The sequence below is a fragment of the Stegostoma tigrinum genome, chromosome 37, assembly GCF_030684315.1.
Source record: "Stegostoma tigrinum isolate sSteTig4 chromosome 37, sSteTig4.hap1, whole genome shotgun sequence".
In the NCBI taxonomy this organism is placed as follows: Eukaryota; Metazoa; Chordata; class Chondrichthyes; order Orectolobiformes; family Stegostomatidae; genus Stegostoma; species Stegostoma tigrinum.
In genome coordinates, this window is record NC_081390.1 from 1884966 (window position 1) to 1903732 (window position 18767).

The 18767-nt window shown below is 39.9% G+C and overlaps 1 protein-coding gene across 5 annotated transcripts in view; it reads left to right on the plus strand.

Moving 5' to 3' along the window:
- Nucleotides 1-18767, plus strand: part of LOC125467591 (serine/threonine-protein phosphatase 2B catalytic subunit beta isoform) — a 110456-nt gene that overhangs the window by 86480 nt on the left and 5209 nt on the right. For 3 of the 5 annotated variants that reach the window (XM_048563663.2, XM_048563660.2, XM_048563659.2), the window contains exon 13: nucleotides 16934-16963. The exons of the other annotated variants lie outside the window; for them this stretch is intronic. In XM_048563663.2, coding sequence (XP_048419620.1) covers nucleotides 16934-16963 — 30 coding nt within the window. The remainder of the gene's footprint in view (nucleotides 1-16933; nucleotides 16964-18767) is intronic. 5 annotated transcript variants of the gene reach the window in all.

Here is an 18767-nt window from a genome sequence, read left to right on the forward strand (position 1 = left end):
TATTGGGACTTGAGATGATTGCTTGTGTCAGAGTGAGTGTTTGAAGTTGCTGTTGAACAGGAGGAAACTCATCCAGCATTGGTTTGTGATTAAACTTCCTTTGAGTGTGCATACTTGTTTTATTTCAAAATAAAAACAGCCTTTGGAATTCCAACTACAAACTGGCTTGATTCAAATACTTTGCAACACTGCAAGAAAGGGGCCCAAAATATTTTGCAAGTTCAGCTGGATAATAATTCAATATTTGTGCATATGACTGTAGAAGAATGTTAGTGCTGATGAATTACTGAACCAAAACTGCCTACCCTAACTCAATTTCCTTGTTCTTGCCCATTATCATGTTACTTTCTCCTTATTAAAATACTGAGATTGAGTTGCACTTGGTCATGTCTTTGCCTCATTAGCTACTTGTAAAATATTCTGTTGGAATAGCCTTCTGCGTGAAACAAATTATTGAGTTCTCTGTTTGTCATATTGGTATCTTTTATACCCCTCGTTAATTGATTCATCAAGCAGTTACAACAGTTTATTATTGTTTGTCTCATAGTCACCTTTCACTTTTCTTCAAACTTTTTATAGGTTGCTCTCGATCACCTGTTGAGCTGGAAAAGTAAACCGTTTTAAAATCCTTTGTCATCATAATCTCTCATTTGGTATCATTCTTTCTGAGCCTTTAATTCTGATATCCTTCTGTTAAGTTGATCACTATCATAATGTTCTCTTGCCTTTCTATGTAAGGGTATTGGGTTTGATGTAATGAAATGAATTTACTATTTTATGGCCTTTACTATCATCAATCTTCCACCTGTTAAAAATGTATGCCTGCTCTGTTACATTTATCAGTTCCTGCAATCTATGCAGGATCTTGCTGGTTCTTTATTTTTCACCATTTCCAAAAATGTATCTGTTGTTTTGTTGCATGAGTTGCCTTTGTCATCTTTTTGTTCGCTGCTACCCCATTTGTGGTCTTCACAATAGTTTGTATTGATGCCTAAGTTAGCCTAGGGATTCCAGTTGTCTCACAACCACATCTTAGCAATCTGAAAAATATTTAATTATCCCAAATTTTGACTTGTGTTCTCTTTCCAATTTATAACCTTACTGGCTCTAGTAATTTTTGAAAAAAACCGTCTTTAAAGTGACAAGTTATTAAATACCTTTTGAAAATACACATCCATAAGTATGTTATCTCTGCAACTTGAAATTATTTGATAATTATCAAGCATAGTCTGCATTTCAAAAACGTTTTGCCATGTGTTCATGCCTAACACTTGCCTTTGAGTTTTTACTGCCCTCATTCCATATTAGGGCTTTTAAAGTTCATCAACAACTGAGGTAAGATCAGTTGTATTCTTTGATCACTTTCTGGCAGACGACAGACACAGTTCGATTGCTGTAAGATCGGAGGATTTTGTGGCATCTGTGTGAAGTCACTTCTTGACATGTAAGCACCAATATTCCAACCCAGTACTGCATAACTGAGTGTTCACCCTGCTGAAAAGTAGGCTGTTAAAAGTTTTAGATTTCAATAAATTCTAATTGAAACATTTTAACTGATATGTAATTTGTACGTGTAATGGAAACTAATGTACCGCCGTTACAGTACTGAAGCCTGAGAGACCATGCTGGTACATCTTTGAAAATGCTTGTTCCCACATTCTCTAGTTTTTCCATTAGTTTTAATAGTGTGATCAACTATGGTCAACTCTTTTTCATAAATCTACATCATATTTACATCAGTCTATCTGTTATATAATTGGCAAACTTTGGTGTGAGTGGGTCACATTTGTTTCTTTAGTGTTCGGAAAGGAAGAAAATTTTGCAATAAAAATGGTGTTGAAAAAGCTCAGGTCTGGCAGCATCTGTGGAAAGAGCAAGAGCATTAATGTTTCACATCCACTATTAATCTTTGGCTCTGAACATGTCATATTGACTCAAAAGTTGACTCTGTTTCTCTCTGCACTTGTACTGCCTACCTTGCTGAAAGTCTGCAGTGTTTTGATTTTATTTCATATTCGCTAACATCTGTATTTTACTTTTAAGGAAATTCTGTCAGTGTTCCATTTTAGGATCAATCTGAACCTCCTTAGTAATAAGCCCATATGCTTCAGTATATTCTGCAATTCACAACATCAGTTTCTACAGGAAACAAGTAATGCACATGGAATTGATCTAGGCTTAGAGTGTGGTTGAGTAGTGCTATGAAAATTGTAATCCAGAGTCCTAGGCTAAAGCTGTGAAAACACTGGTTCAGATCGCATCTTGGCAGCTAGTCAAGTTTACATCCAATTAATGAAATGTCGAATTGTAACCTAATCTCCAGAAGAGTAACCAAGAAACTATCTTGTCGTAACACATCTGGTTCATTCATACCCTTTAGGGAAGGAAATTTGCTGTTCATACCTAGACTGGCCCACGATGGCTCCAGGCCTGCAGCAATGTTGTTCACTCTTAATTGTCCTCCGAAATAGCTGAGCAACACACTGTTCAATCATGATTAAGGATTGGTCATCATATGTTACGCAATAATTCCATGAAAGAATTGTTAATTATACAGTATCTCTTAGCACCTCATGGTTACACTAAGGTCTGACAACGTGCTCCTTGAAATTTTGTGAGATGCAATCAGTTCAAAATTGATCTTCGCTAATAATGTAAATAAAACATTCATAGTAAACAGTGTGGTATTCACCAAACCCAATTTGCTTTTCAATTGAAGTTAATGATCAAGAAAATTGATCAAGGTGTAAAACAGACTACCAATTTGCAACCCTGGTGGGCGCATGGAGCCCAGGCATCTTTCACATGATTAATGAGACGTGCTTAGCAGTTGCAAAGGTTAGTTTGTTGCATATTTGTGTGTTTGGGAGCTAAGGGCCGGAAGCAACATCGAAGTTTAATTCATAATGGAAGATTTTTTTTAACAAGTTTTGTTGGGGGCGGGTGTGCAGGAAGAGATTTGAAGGTCACATACAAATCTGTGACGATAATGGGATAAAGAGGCAAATCTCTTTTTGACAAGAATGTGTCACATCTTTTAATGTAATAAAACTTTCTAAGAAGCTTCATAGGAAAGTTATAAAATAGAACAGTAACAGTAGTATTGAAGCAGTTGGATTGTGAATAAATTCTCCATTGATTCATGCTTGAGAGTCCAGTTTGACACCAGCAATGTTGATTGATGTCTGAAGTGGTCTAGTAAGAAATTTGAGGCCATGTAGGGTTGAACATTTATTGGTAATCTTGCCAGTAATACCCTTATCCTGAAATTGAAATTGAAAAATAAAATATAAACCCATATTGCATGCGCAGCCTTTGTAAAGACCCAAGTGTTTAAGCTGCTTTTAAAGATTTCACGCAGACTTGTGTCTTATGTTTGCTATACCACATACTTGTGACTATTTCCCAGAAACGAATGAATGGCATTGCTGTTTCCAGTTACACGAGGATTAACTGGACTGTATTGAAGAGTTAACCAAATTTCACAAGACATGATGCAACCAATCCGGATATCTGATATATTGCATTTTCCCATTCATTTTATTTAAAGTTTGAAATCACTAATTTAGGCATTTGGGATCATAAATGTACTATGTAGAAGCATGCAGAAAGCTAATGGTGCTTTTTTACTTCCAGATTTTTACAGTTAAGAAGCAGACTTTAATGTTTTCTAAAATCTTTTGCACTGTGCTTTGATACATTTAGGCAGAGATTAGGCAATGTACCATCACCTTGATGAGAAGAATGATTAGTATTTTGAAAAGTATTTTGAGATTAGTACCTCATGATCACTCTTCACATTGGCCTGTACGCTCTATAAACTGCAGTTTAATCTGAATGCTTGTCCTCCTCGACATTAAGCCTAAAACTGCTATTGTTCTTTCCAAAACTCCACCGTTGTGTTAAGCCCCAGTGGAATTAAAGATTCCAATGCTTGAGTTCAAATCCATCAGCAGTTTCTCCTTGGCTGTTCCCTAACCTTTAGATGCATATTGAAACCAAACCTTTGGTATTGGTTTACTCTGTATTCAAAGCTCTTTCCCCTTCTCTTTGGATTGTTAACTGTGCATATTCACCTGTAGCTCCCTTGCCCTAACAAGGACTCATTGAGTCTTCCCATCTCCCTTTCTTTTGCAAAATCTGAAAAAGACTTCACATTGCTGCACTTTCATTGTTGCTCTTCAAAAATGCGCATTTTCCATGCTGCCTCTACATATTCAGCGCTGAAGATATGATAAACTGGATGTGAAAGTGAGATCGTGGGTTAGATTTTAGATTCTTGACACCAGTGATTTGGAAGACTGCCCTGAGATCAGAGCTCAACAATTGCCTTTAAAGTATCTAATTATCTCTGTAGTCTCTCTCTGGCTATCTACAACATTTGTCTTAAAATTTATCCTGTTTTAAGACATGGTTGTTAAACCATTAGTTTGTCTTGTCTAAAGAGTGCCGCAAATAAAATTAATCATTTGCAGATTTAATGAAAGCTTGCTTTGCTAAATCAATGAGTTGGATTTGAAATAAACCTCATGATTGACTGTGCTTTTCTTATAATACTTATTACTTTTGGATCGCGCATAGTCCATTCGCATCACGGAAAGCTGATTTTAAACGATAGAGGCCACAAAGGCAAAACACTAAACTGGATGCTTTACAGTAGCCCTTATGTTCAGAATTGCAAAGTAGCCCATGATATCTCTTCAAGTGGTGCTACCATTGGCAACCTAGTTTATGCAGCACTAGGATCATCTGATGAGGTAGTTTGGAGACTGCAGGTTACCTTGTATGCTGATAACACGCGGGCTGGGCTCTGGGGCTGTTTGAACAGGACAAGTTCTTGGTGGGCATCTACCTTCTTGATCCAATAAAGAAAGTTGAAATGTTGCCTGAACCCCCTCTTAGTTGCTCACTGGATTTTGTGCTGCACAACAAAGCAGGTAGAACCCACAATGGTGGGGTGCCTCTACTATTGCAGAATTGCTTTGGTCATTAAAGGAGCTCCTCAAAAGACTTAAAATACGTGCCCCTTCAGACATTCAGAAATTCAGCTGCTATTGAGCAGGCTTTTTGTTTTCACTGTAGCGGAGTTTGCATGCATGGTGTTTAGAAGTGCTTTGAAAGCCATATTGTAGTCACTAGAAGTATTTGACAAGAGAGTTGTCAAACAGATGTTGGGTGCAGATACGCAGTTCCTTTGAAAGTGGTGTCACAGGTATAAAAGGTGATGAAGGCTTTTGGCATGCTTGCCCTCCTCGGGCAGAGTACTGAGTGCAGGAGTTGGGACGTCATGTTACAGGTGTAGATGATGCTAGTAAGACCACAGAGTCATACAGCACAGAAACAGACACTTCGGTCCAACTCGTCCGTGCTAACAGAGTTTCCTAAATTAAACTAGTCCTGTTTGCCTGCGTTTGCCCTATATCTCTAAACCTTTCCTATTCCTGTATCTCTGCAAGTATCCTTTAAATGCTGTAACTGTACCTGCCTTCACCACTTTCTCTGTCATTTCACATACATGTCACCCTCTGTGGAAAAAGTCCTTTTAAATCTTTCTTCTCTTACCTTAAACTTATGCCCTCTAAATTTGAACTCTTCCACCCTAGGGAAAAGACCTTTGAGATTCACTTCATCTGTGCCCCGCATGATCTTATAACCCCTATAGGTTCACCCCTCAATGTCCTATTCTCCAGGAAAGAAAGGTCTCAGCTTACCCAACTTATAAATAAAATCATTAGGGACATTAGGATGAATGGATGTAGTCTTTTCCCCAGGGATGGGTAATTGAAAACTAGAGGACATGGGCTTAAGGTGAGAGGGGAAAGGTTTAAGTAGGACCTGAGGGGCAACTTCTTCACACAGAGACTAGTGCACATACGGAATGGGCTGTCGGAGAAAATGGTTAATGCAGGTACAGTAGCAGCACTTGGGGGGAAAAAAATGGATAGGTACATGGTTATGAAGGGTTCAGAAGGATATGGACCAAATGCAGGTAATTGGAACTGACTGAGTGGGCACCACGGTGAGTATGGACTAGTTCAAACCGAAGGACCTGTTTCCATTTTGTTTTTTTTTAGTTCATTTGTGGGATGTGGGTGCTGCTGGCTGGCTGGCCAGTATTTTTTTGCCCATCACTAGAGTAGGTGGTAGTGAGCTGCCATTTTGAACTGCTGCAGTCCTCCTGCTGTGGGTTGACCCACAATACTATTAGGGAGGGCACCAACCCCCAAATGTTAGTGAGGAGGACTTTGTAGGGTCGTCAGGGCTGTTTTTGCCATTGTCTTTTCTGCTACCTAGGTCGATGCCAGCTCATCTGTGCAGTTCTATTTCCTTGAGTATTTGTAGCGATTGATACATCTGAGTGGCTTGCCAGGCCATTTCAGAGGGCAATTGAGAGTCAACCACATTGTTGTGGTCTGGAGTCATATGTGGGCCAGACTAGGTGAGAGTGGCAGATTTCCTCCCTGTAGGACATTAGTGAACCAGATGGGTTTTTCTGATAATGAGCAATGATTTCATGGTGGTCAGTAGACTCTTAATTCCAGATTCTCCTCTTTGAATTCCAATTCCACCACTTGTCGTGGTGGGATTCAAAACTGAGTCCCTAGAACATCTCTCTGATGAAGGGTCTAGGCCCGAAACGTCAGCTTTTGTGCTCCTGAGATGCTGCTTGGCCTGCTGTGTTCATCTAGCCTCACATTTTATTATCTTGGAATCTCCAGCATCTGCAGTTCCCATTATCTCTCTCCCTAGAACATCAGCTGGGTTTCTAGATTAATAGTCTCGTGATAATACCGCTAGGCCATCGCCTTCCCCCTTACTCTATGACAGTCCTGAAACTCAAATTCTGCAGTCCCAGTAACATTCTTGTAAATATTTTCTGACCACTTTCCAATTTAACAATGTGTTCCCTGAAAAAGGTAACCAAAACTGTATGGAGTACTCAAGACTTGGCCTCTGCAATGTCCTTTACAGCTGCACCATGACATCCCAACTCCTATTGTTGATTCTGTGATCAACGAAGGCAAGCGTGCCAAACATTTGGAATACTGTGTTCAGTCCTACTTGCCCTGCTATAGGAAGGAAGTTATTAAACTGGAAAAGATGCAAAAATGACTCAAAAGGATGTTACCAAGATTTGAGAAATAAGCTGGGGGACACTTTCCCTGGATCATAGGCTGAGGGGGTGACCTTACAGAATCTTTTAAAGTCATGAGGGACAGAGATAACTTGAAGAGGCAAGGCCTTTTCATCAAGGTAAGAGGGACCAAAACTAATACGGCAAAAGATGAAGGTGAGAGGGGAGAGATTTAATAGGGACCTGAGAGGCAGTCTTCTCTCACAGGGTGTTTCTTGTATGGAACAAGTTTCAGGGGAAATTGTAGAAGCAGGTGCGTTTACAACATCTAAGGCATTTGGATAGGAAACGTTTAGAAGAACATGAGCCAAATGCAGGAAAATGGGACTCCTTCAATTTAGGAAATCTGGTCAGCATGGATGAGTTGGGTCGAAGGGCCTGTTTCTATTCTGTATAACTCTAAATCACCTACTGTCCTGATCCTCGCCCAACCATCCAGCAATGTAAAAGCAAAGCAAAAACATGTAACTGAAATAGTGAGAGCTGCTTCATTTTTTCAATTGTCTGTAAATTAACACACACAAATTTGTGTATGTGCTGTATCTTTTAAGAAACACCTCAGTTTGCCTTCTAAATTTAGGTCTCCTTGAAAATTTTCTGAAATGCCTTGAAGGATTTTAGATCTAGCTTAGCAGTACACATGGAAACTCCCATGTTCAACTTATAATTCCTCATGAATTTGACTATAGGTTTGGTACAGTAGATCTGGTGCTTGTCATTCTGCTCACTAAAGATTAGTCTAGATTCTCAACTCCCGATGTGAGGCAGAATGGACTTGTCTGTGATCACTTCTTCATCAGTTTAGTCATCATCCTATGTCAAGGTGTGTCTGCATTCATCCGAGAGTTCTGGTAGCCTGGGTGAGGCATCTTGGGTACCATCACCCACAGAACTATGCCTGAGCCAAGGTGAGAAGTCAGGGATTGGAAGTTGGTTGGAAAGGAATAAAATGGTTTGAATTGCATCCAGGCCTCCTGATGATGGTTGTTTCTAGCACATTGTTAGGTAGCATCCAGAGCATCGCAGAATGCCTGTCTGTAATTGCTGCAGACAGAGAAATACACAATTAATATTTCAGCTTGATGTCCAGTTTTGATATGAAGTTTGCACTTAACTCTGTTTCTCTCTTCACAGGCGCTGTCTTGGTATGTTGAGTCTCCATACCTAGTTTCTGTCTCCCCAGATATCTCCCTCTGTTTTGCTTCCAGTGTTATGTTCTACTCACTGATCAGTGAAAATAAAATTTTGTTGTTCTAATACTTGTCCTTGAAAGCAATTTGAAATCTTGTGGGAAAAGACAAAGCACAAAACTCAGGAAATTGAAGCAGTTAGTTTGAAATGAATGTGAGGTTGTCCATTTTGCCCAGAGAAATATATGAGCAAATTATTTTAAATGAGAAGTGGCTTTGAAGTATGTCAGTGCAGAGGGATCTGGGCATCTTTATACATGAATTGTAGAAAGTGGGTATACAGGTGCAGCATACTTTTTAAAAAAAGCAACCCTGGCATTTATTGCAAAGTGACTAGATTATAAAAGTAAAGATGTAATGTTGCAATTATAAAAGGTATCGGTGAGTCTACACCTGAAATATTGTCCAGTTTTGGCCTCCTTACTTGAAGATGGATGTGGTGACATTAGAGGTAGTTCAGTAGAGTTTCGCTAGGTTGATTCCAAGGTTGAAAGGGCTGTCCTACAAGGTGAAGTTGAGTAGCTTGGGCTTGTATTTGCAGCAGCTCAGATGAGTGAGGGCTGATCTGATTTGAGGTATATCAAATGATAAATGGGATTGATAAGGTGGACATCAAACAGATGTTTTCCCCTATTGTTTGGGATTGTCCCACAAGAGGCCATCGATATAGAGTGAGAGGAGGTGGGTTCAAAACTGAGATAGGGAGAAACTACTTTGAGGGTTGTGGATCTGTGGAACTCACTGGCCCAGAGTGCGGCGGAGGAGAATCGATTAACTGATTCAAGAAATAAATAGATGCGCTTCTGATGAAAGATGGGATAAAGGATGAGATGAGCGGGCAGGAAAATGAAGTTGAGATCATGATAAGATCAGCCGTGATCATATTAATCATAGAATAAAATCCCTACAGTGTGGAAACAGGCTCTTCAGCCCAACAAGTCCACACTGATCCATTCCCCTATAACCTACCTAATTTACACATCCCTGAACTCTACGGGCAATTTAGAGTGGCCAGTTCACCTAGCCTGCACATCTTTGGACCATGAGAGGAAACGAGCACCCAGAGGAAACCCACACAGACACGGGGAGAATGTGCAAACTCCACACAGACAGTCACCCGAGCATGGAATTGAACCTGGGTCCCTAGCAGTGTGAGGCAGCAGTACTAATCACTGAGCTACCATGCTGCCCAGAGATTGCCTTTTCTGAGCAGGAATCAGACCCAGGTCACAGCAGCGAAAGTGCTGAATCCTAACCACTAGACAACCAGGGAATGAGTAAAATTCAGAATGATAGAGGAAATGGCAGAACAGGCTCGAAAGGCTGAATTGTCTACTCTTGCTCTTAATTCCCATGTTCCTGTGAATCTGGTAAACATTTGTCCATGTTATTCAGAATGACCTGTTCTGTTCTGTGCTATGCTGTCTTATACCAGCAAAGCCCATGTTTTCTTGTGTATGGGATGTTGCTTATTGGAGTAGTTAGTGAAATAGGCTGTAGAATTTGTATACCAAAAATGGAGATGTTTTAGAAGTGATGGACATAAATGTTTGATTGGACAACTTTAGCTTCTCTGAACTAAATGCCCCTGTATGGTAATTGTGGAAAAGTACAAGAAATATTGAAAATGCTTAGCTAGATGATCAATAAGGCCTTGGCTCTTTCAGTTGAGCATTCAGCTGTCTCTTAAAACCAGCCGACATCTGTAAAGTATATTTCCAATGCTTTCCCTTTGTTATTATGCAGCTTTTGCAATTTATTTGATAAATTATCAACTTTAACAACTGATAAATCTCTTTTAATTAAATCTAAATTTGCAGTGTGACATTAAACAATAACAAAAGCTCCTTAACATCGGATAATTCTCTGGCACATGAAATGAGCTTGCTTTTCAATTATGTGGAAACATAGAGCCACCTCTTTTGATTAGAAAGTATTTGTTGTGTAAAATCATGCTGTTGATCCCAATAGCTTTAGTGCCAGGGCTTTCATCTTTAAAACAGTTGCTGCAATGTCACAGACCCAGATTTACAGTAAACTCTTTTTGCATGTTGCAAACAGATTTTGAATTTTATAAGAACTATACTCTTGTGTATTTATATATTGAGGAGTTGTACTTCGAGAGGACTAATATGGAAGTCTAATATGTTATAAGTAGAATGATCGATTCCTAATCAACCTGTCAGATGTGATTACTTACCTCTGGACCAGGTGGGCCATTTGGAAGGCACTGGTTAGGAGTGTGAGGGAATACACCTCACTTGCCTGGATCAACCCAACTCCAGTAGTACTCCAGCTTGACACCATCCAGGACAATGCAGCCTATTGATTTGATACATTCACAAGCATCCAGTCTCTGCATTACTGATGCTCAGTAGCAGCAATGTGTATCATCTGCAACGTGCATGGCAGAAATTCACCAAAAACTCTTAAACAGTATCTTCCAAACCCGTGACCAAGGACAAAGGCAGCAGGTACATGATAATACCACCATCTGCAAATTTCCCTGCAAGTAGTTCACCATTTTGACTTGGAAATACATAACTGTGCCTTCAGTGTTGATTGGACAAAAGTCTTGGAGTTCTCTCCCAGAGCACAAACTGAAGTGGCTCAGGAAGGCAGCTTACCACTACCATAAGGGCAAATAGGGACAGGTGCTTGACTAGCTAGTGTCCTATGAATGGGAAAAAAAATCGAAGTTCCCCAACCAGAATGCATTCTATGATCTTGCCAACTTCAGTTCTTCGTGGAAGTTGTGCTTAACTTGGAGAAGTACTGATTAATCAGCTGAGATTGCAGTAGAGGCAGGCAGCAGGGTGCTTCCTTGCCCTTGACACTGAGACTTCAAAGAACAAGAACAAAGAGCAGTTCAGTGCAGGAACAGGCCCACCAAGACTGCACCAACACAGTACCTTTTGAAACTAAACCTTTTGCCTCTGTCCCTTTATTCCCTACCTTTTCCTATATCAGTCCAGATGCCTATTAAATGTTGCTATTTTATCTGTCTCCGCCACCACTTCTGGCAGTGCATTCCAGGCAATTACTATGCTCTGTGTGCTTAAAAAACAACTTGCCTGTCATATCACCTTTAAACTTTACCCCCTTTTACTTAAACCTTTATAACCTACTAATTGATATTTCTACCCTGAGGAAAATGACCCCGACTATCCATGCCTCATAATTTGTTAACTTCTGTCTGGTCGTCGCTCATCCTTCGATGTTCAAGTGAAAATAAAACAAGTTTATTCAATCTGCTCATTAGCTAATACCCTCCAAACCAGGCAACATTCTGGTAAACTGTTTCAGTATCTTCTCCAAAGTTTCCACATCTTCCAGTAATGCAGCAACTAGAACTGTGCACAATGTTCAAATGTGGCCTAACCTAACTTCTATGCTGCTGCTTCATGACTTGCTAATTTTTATACTCTATGCCCTGGGGATGAAAGCAAGCACACAGTGTCCCTCCTTGACCACCTTAGCCCCTTGTCTTGCTACTTTCACGGGACTGTGGACCTGTATGCCTAGATCTGTCTGTGTGTCAATGCTACTAAGGGTTGCTTAAGGCTGTTGCCTAACTAGCTGAGGTCACTCCTCTAATTTTGATACAAGCTTCCTGACCTTAGTAAGGTAATTTCCTGTAGCTGGTTAATGTTGGCTGGCTTATCCCATTTCATTCTTTTTATCAGATTTCATAAAGATTAGACAGAATTGAGCAGCTTTCCAGGTCATTTCAGAGGGCATTCAAGAGTCAACCTCATTGCATTAGATTTGGAGTTGTACACAGGCCAAACCGTGTATGAAGACACACTTTCCTTTCCTAAAGGAATTGGAGGGCCGGATGGAATTTTACACCAATTGACAATGACTTTGTGGCCAGATTTATCAATTGAAATCCAGTTCCATCATTTGCAGTGATGGATTTCAACCACCTGTCCCCCGAGCATTAGTTAGGTACTCTGGATTGCCAGTTTAGTGACAATACCACTGTACAACCCCTCTCTGTCCCTGAAGTCCAGGACGATTTGCGAAGGTAGTTTAAGAAGCATTGGAATAGTAGGATTCATAAATTGAGGAATAGATTAAACTGGTTTGGCCTCATCTGAAGTATTGAGTCCGATTCTGAACACACTTCAGAGAAAGGCACGGAGTATGTTTACCAGGATGTTAGCTGGAATGAGTGACCTGAAATGATGATAGGCAAGACTTCAGAATTAAGTAGCACCCCCCTGCCCCCCTCCCAGTACTGATCATGAATTCAAAATCACTGGATCTAGAGAAAAGTAAAGAGAATTTGTTTATTTGAGTTGTTGGCCTCTGTGAATGATTCTTCATGCCTGGAACCATTTTTAGGAGAAACAATTCAAATATCTTTGCATCCTTGCTAAAGTGCAGTGCCTAGCACTTATGTATTATTCCAGTTAAGACCAAACCAGAGTTGAAGTTAAACATAATTTACTTGCTGTTGTACTCTATACCCTAATGGTAAATCCTGTAATACTCTATGGTTTACAATTCTACATTCTTTCAACTCTATTCCAAACACCCAGCTACCCTGAGCATCCTCCAGTTTGGAAAACGGCCATTAACCTCTTTCTAGTCATTCAGCCAATTTCATGAGTCTAAACAAGTCCCTTTTGGAAATCTGTACACACAACGTAAAGAGCATTACCCTCGTCAATCTCTGTCCATTCTTTAAGACGACTGTAGCTAGTTAGTTAAATGCAGTTTGCTCTTAACAAATCCATGCTGGTCGAGTGACTGTTAATTTTGTCCTCATTGTTCCTAGAAGATTTCCTGCCACAAGTTAAATTAAGAGCACTGTAGTTGTCTTCACACCTTTTTGTGAATAAAAGAGTAACATTTGCAATTCTCCAGTCTTCCCTGAGTGTGAGGAAGACTGGATGATGATGACCAGTGCATCAATTCACTGGTTAAAATCCACTTTGACTTTATATAATCAGACGAGGCCTAGGTGGTCTCAATCCAATTAATAATTAAGTGATGACTCCCCACTTGCCATGTGTTGTACTAGCCCCTCCATCCTAATAGTTTCCTAAGAGGTGTAAATTATTCCCCAAATTATGTTCACCTCTGTTCTTGGGTTGGGCTGTAAGTTCCAAAAGTGCTCATCTTTGATCTTTCTCCAGAATCATTATGTTCCTCCTTGGGCTATGGGACCAAAGCTAAACACGTTACTGCAAATGAAGGCCTACCAAATAAATGAGGAAATACTGTGATTTTATAGTGGCACTCTTGTCCCTCGATCAGTGGATTGGAGGCTTAAGTCCCACAGCAGTTTTGCGCACTCAGCATGGGCCAAAACGCGAGCACAGTATTGATGGAATGGAGCTGCTGTCTTTCAGATAAGATGTTGAACCACAGAAGAGTCTGATCTGCCACTATGGTGCAGGCTTTGCCTCCAACAAAGTGTTTTTACCTGCTGGATGAATGATACTGCTATGATGCTGTGATCATATCAGCATGTCTTACAAAAATGTGCTGACTATGAGACAAAACAACACTGCCTGCCACTTTGGGGAGTTGTCAAAGGTCCCGTGATGCAATCTCAAAAACAAGGGATGTTCCCCTGGTGCCTTGGGTAGTATCTATCCCACAGCAAGCATCACTTAAAAACAGATTATCAGGGCATGTGTGTCATTACCTTGCGAGGGATCTTGCTATGCATTAATTGGTTGCCATGTTTTTGTGTATTATAACAATGGTGCCTCTCCACTCTTGCCTAATTGGCTGTAAAGTGCTCTGGAATTGCCTGATTTCACAAAAGATGCTGTATAAATGCAAATAATTTATTTTTTGGAGATGCAAATTATTGGCTCGACTCTAGAAATAATTTTGCTGGGTACAAGCATATGGTGTGTATTTGCATTCAACAGGCTAGAGACCTAGGTAATGGAAGCTGAATAATGCTAGAGGGAGCTTACTGACTTGATGAAGACAAAACTTGATTTCCTATGCCATTTCAGTCCATATCCATCCTAATCTCTTGCTATCTGGTGGCCGCATTGTGATGTGTTTAATCATATAGCTTGAATTCACTGAAACAGATGTTTGCATTTTCTCCATAAGAAGAGTAAAAGTGGCTAAAAACCTTCAATCAAGGCCTCTTTGAAAGCTGCTGATAATCCTTGTATTTGCTAATTAGAATCCTTTTCCTGACATATGGACACTGACCAGTTTAAGCATTAAGCTACACCTTGAGAATGTGATCATGTGTGATGCCTCCACGTGTGAATAACCTGTTAGAATGTGGAAGATGGACAGTTGACAGAGGAACAGGAAAGCTACCAGGGTCCACTTATAGTCCGGAGTCTTTATGCGGAGGGTGAACATTTAGAAAGAGAGATAAAAGTTGAACTTCTGGTCTAGGATTGAGAATAATAATACATAAGGTAAGTTTGGGATGTTTGCACAGAAATTGAAAGGGGCTACCCCATATTGGGTATGACCTGACTAAATTGTTGCATTTGTTGAATTACTAGAATATTCACAACTAAAGTCGTCATGCTGTGTTAGCTGCAATATTGACATTTGCACTCTGTGAAACCTTTGAATTGATTTGTTTCAGCACTGCTTCGTTATCTTTTGGGTTGTCGAACGTTACATTGTGTCGTTCATCTACCCCAGTTTTGAAGTTGAGAAAGGACAAGATTGGAATTGAACAACATTAATCCTGAATGTCTTTTCATTCTTGCAGCTCCTCTGAGTTTGAACCTGAGGCAGTTTGATTTGGTAGAGGGAACTTTATCTGTCTAAAAGGATGCTTTGTTCCAGGATGTGTGAAGTGGAATTTATTTACCAGTACTGTCCTTCTTCACATTAACAAATGTAGAAATAATCCAAAATGTTTTTGAGATAAAAATGTATCAAAAATGAGGTAGATGGAATTGATGGATGTTTGAGACAAAGTTATTTGGCTTGTCTATTAAACTTTTTTTTTCTTGGACCTTTCAACTTGCAGGCTATTATAGCTTGGAATCAATGCCACCACTGCCCAAATCAATCCCATAAAAACATCTGGCCCAGTTTTCTTTTCAACGGATTTTTATACTTGTGTTACGACTTAATAATAAAAATCAGAATCACATAACCTGCCATCAGCGGTGTAACTGAGCATAACAACTGTGTCATTCTCCAGACCTTGCCCCATACCCCCTCTCATTGCGTATCTAAATAATTATCCAGTATGCTCATGAATGTCTGAGCCGGCCTCCAACCACACCTTCAGGAAGTACATTGCAGACTCATGTTTAACAAAAACTTTTTCATGTTACTTTTGCTTTTTGTCCCAGTTCGCTTTAAATCTGATCCGTTTCAGTCTTGACACTTGGAAAATCGAGAACGGTGTCTTGCTCTCTTTCTCTCTCTCTCTCTCTCTCTCTCTCTCTCTCTCTCTCTCTCTCTGTCTGACTACAGCCCACACACAGTTTTAAAAAGTACTATCAGCTCTTCTCTCCAAAGAGAATCGTTTAAACCTGTACAATCTATCCTCATCTGCAGATTCTCATCCCTGGAATGATTTTGTAAATCTCCTCTACACTCTCTTCAGTATGTTCACTGCATCTTTTCTGTAGTGTAATACTCCAGCTGGGGTCTAACAGATGCCCTGTAAAAGTTCAACTTTTACCTCATTGCTCTTGTAATCTACGATCCTATTAATGAGAACACAATGGTTTATTAACTACTCTCTTCACCATGACCTGCCACCCTCAATGATGTATGCACATATGCATTCAGGCTCCACTGCTCCTGCAACCTCTTGAGAATTGCATCCCTTGTTTTGTATTGTTTGTCCATATTCTTCCAGCCAAAAGGCATCATCTCTCATTTCTGCACTTGAAAGTTCTACACTCTTTGCCCACAGTTTACAATGCTTTTAAGTTTCATATCACCTGCAAACTTTATAATTATGCCCTGCACACCAAGATCCAGATTGCTAATATGTATCAAGGAAAGCAAGAGTCCTGTTAACAAGCCCTGGTAAACTCCAGTACAAGCCTTCCTGAGCCCAAAAAATATCCACCCAACTATTACTCTCTGTTTCCGATCACTCGGCCAATTCATTTTGCTTCTGTCACGTGTAAAGGTTTTTTCCAATCTTGGTGCAGATTTCTGGGTGTGTAAATTTTGATTCATTCTGAGTTACTCAGGCTTTGGCATGAGTGTTTTATACTGATTTTTGGATATGGTGACATGCTCCACACCAAAAATGCTTTGATTCATATCCATTACAAAATAAAATTATGCATGATCCATTATCTATTCTTTTTCTCCTGAGGCTAAGATAAAGGACAGAACTAAAGTTAGAGCTGAATTGATTAATTTCCATATTGTTTTGCATTACAGTACAACTATTATCTGTGCTTTCAACAAATTTTTAATTGTACACTGTTTGCTCCAATTTCTATTTCCTGTATTGTGTATTAACACTTTTTGCATACTAAAGCTGCCGCCCTGAATCTGGAGTTAATTATGGTTCTGTCTGGGGAATAATATGTTATGCTGCTGTTTGTTCCTTGCTGTTTCTATGAAATACTACGCTACTCATCTCTCTCATTCATTTTGCATGCAACTGCTCACTTCTGTACAGCCACAGTTGAGGCAATTGAGGCTGATGAAGGTACGCCCAGTGTGTCAGAAATCAGATATGTGGCAGAGTTTTGGGGAGTGGGGTTGAGAATGATGTAGATTTTTTCTGGATCTTAACTTGCACAAGCAGGATTTGAATTGGTCTCTCATTTTTGTTGTGAATATGGAATATTTTTTAGGAGTACCATGCTTTTCCTTTGCAAAGGTGAGTTAGGTTTAGTCATCTCACTGTCTATGTTACCTTGTACGAGGTAATATTGTGGAAGTGAGTTGGTATATGATTAATTTCTTGAACAACCTTGCCAATTTATATATGAAGCATGTTTCATTAGTTTAAGTTCTGCATGTTAGCATAAAGTGTTTACAGTGTTTGAAGTTACTGCATGAGAGTGCTGAAACAGTTTGCATGTTTGTTAGATTCTTAAAGACAAGTGTGCCATCGTCTTGATAGTAAGTGAGCTGAAGGGTGATTTCCCATTCCAGCAATTTTTTTCCTTTGGAACTAAATTTGGGTGATCTCACCGGGCTTTGTCTGATCTGGGCCTCAAACTCTTTGTCCTACTTGTTTCAAAAGCACATGTTTTAAGAAGCACAGATTGTTCTCAGATAGTTGAAGTATGGATCGTCCTCCTGCCCATAAGCTGGTCCGGGGAATGGCTGAACTCGGACATACTAAGGGGCACTGTTGATTGTTGTAACATTTGTGGGTTCATAACTCAGTAGCAAGTGAACATTAGAAGGGGCAAGAGGAAGATAGTTCATGACTCATAACAAAAGATATTCCCTAGTGAGGAAGCATCCTAGGAATAGGACAAAGTAGCCATGACCAATGAAGGAAGTTAACAATAATTGCAACATGAAAGAAAGAACATGCACTGTGGCAAAGATTAGTGTAAACTGGAAGATTGAGAAGGTTTTAACAGCCAAAACTGTGGGAGAAAATAAACTGAGGATAAATTAGCAAGTAATATTAAAAAGGATTGTATGTGCTTCTTGAAGTATATAAAATGGACGAGAGGACATAATGAATCTAGGCCCCTTCGGAGAATGAGCTTGGAGGAAAATAAAAGATAGGCCAGTTAGCTTAATGTGTGTTATGCGTAAAGATTTGAGTCCATTATAAAGAATGTAATATAAACTTTAGAAGTAGATAATATAGTCAGGCAGAGACCTCAGGCTTTCTTCATGCCTGACAAGGTTATTAGAATTCTTTTGAGGATGGAACAAACTGGATGAAGGGAGAATCCAGTAAATGTAAAATATCTGGATTTCCAGAAGATGATCAATAATGTACCACGCATTAGCCTACATAATCAGGTAAGAGCCGGCAGTGTTGGGAGTAGTTCAGCAGCGTGGATAGAGAGCTGGCTAATTACTAGAGCATAGAACATTACAGCGCAGTACAGGTCCTTTGGCCCTTGATGTTGTGCCAACTTGTGAAACCAATCTGAAGCTCATCTAACCTACACTATTCCAATATCATCCATATGTTTATCCAATGACCATTTAAATGCCCTTAAAGTTGGCGAGTCTACTACTGTTGCAGTCAGGGCATTCCACACCCTTACTACTCTGAGTAAAGGACCTACCTCTGACATCTGCCCTATATCTATCACCCCTCAATTTAAAGCTGTGTCCCCTCATGCTAGCCAACACCATCCGAGGAAAAAGGCTGTCACTGTCCACCCTATCTAATCTTCTGATTATCTTGTGTGTCTCTATCACGTCACCTCTTAACCTTCTCCTCTCTAACGATAACAGCCTCAAGTCCCTCAGCCTTTCCTTTTAAGACTTTCCCTCCATATCCGACAACATCCTGGTAAATCTCCTCTGCA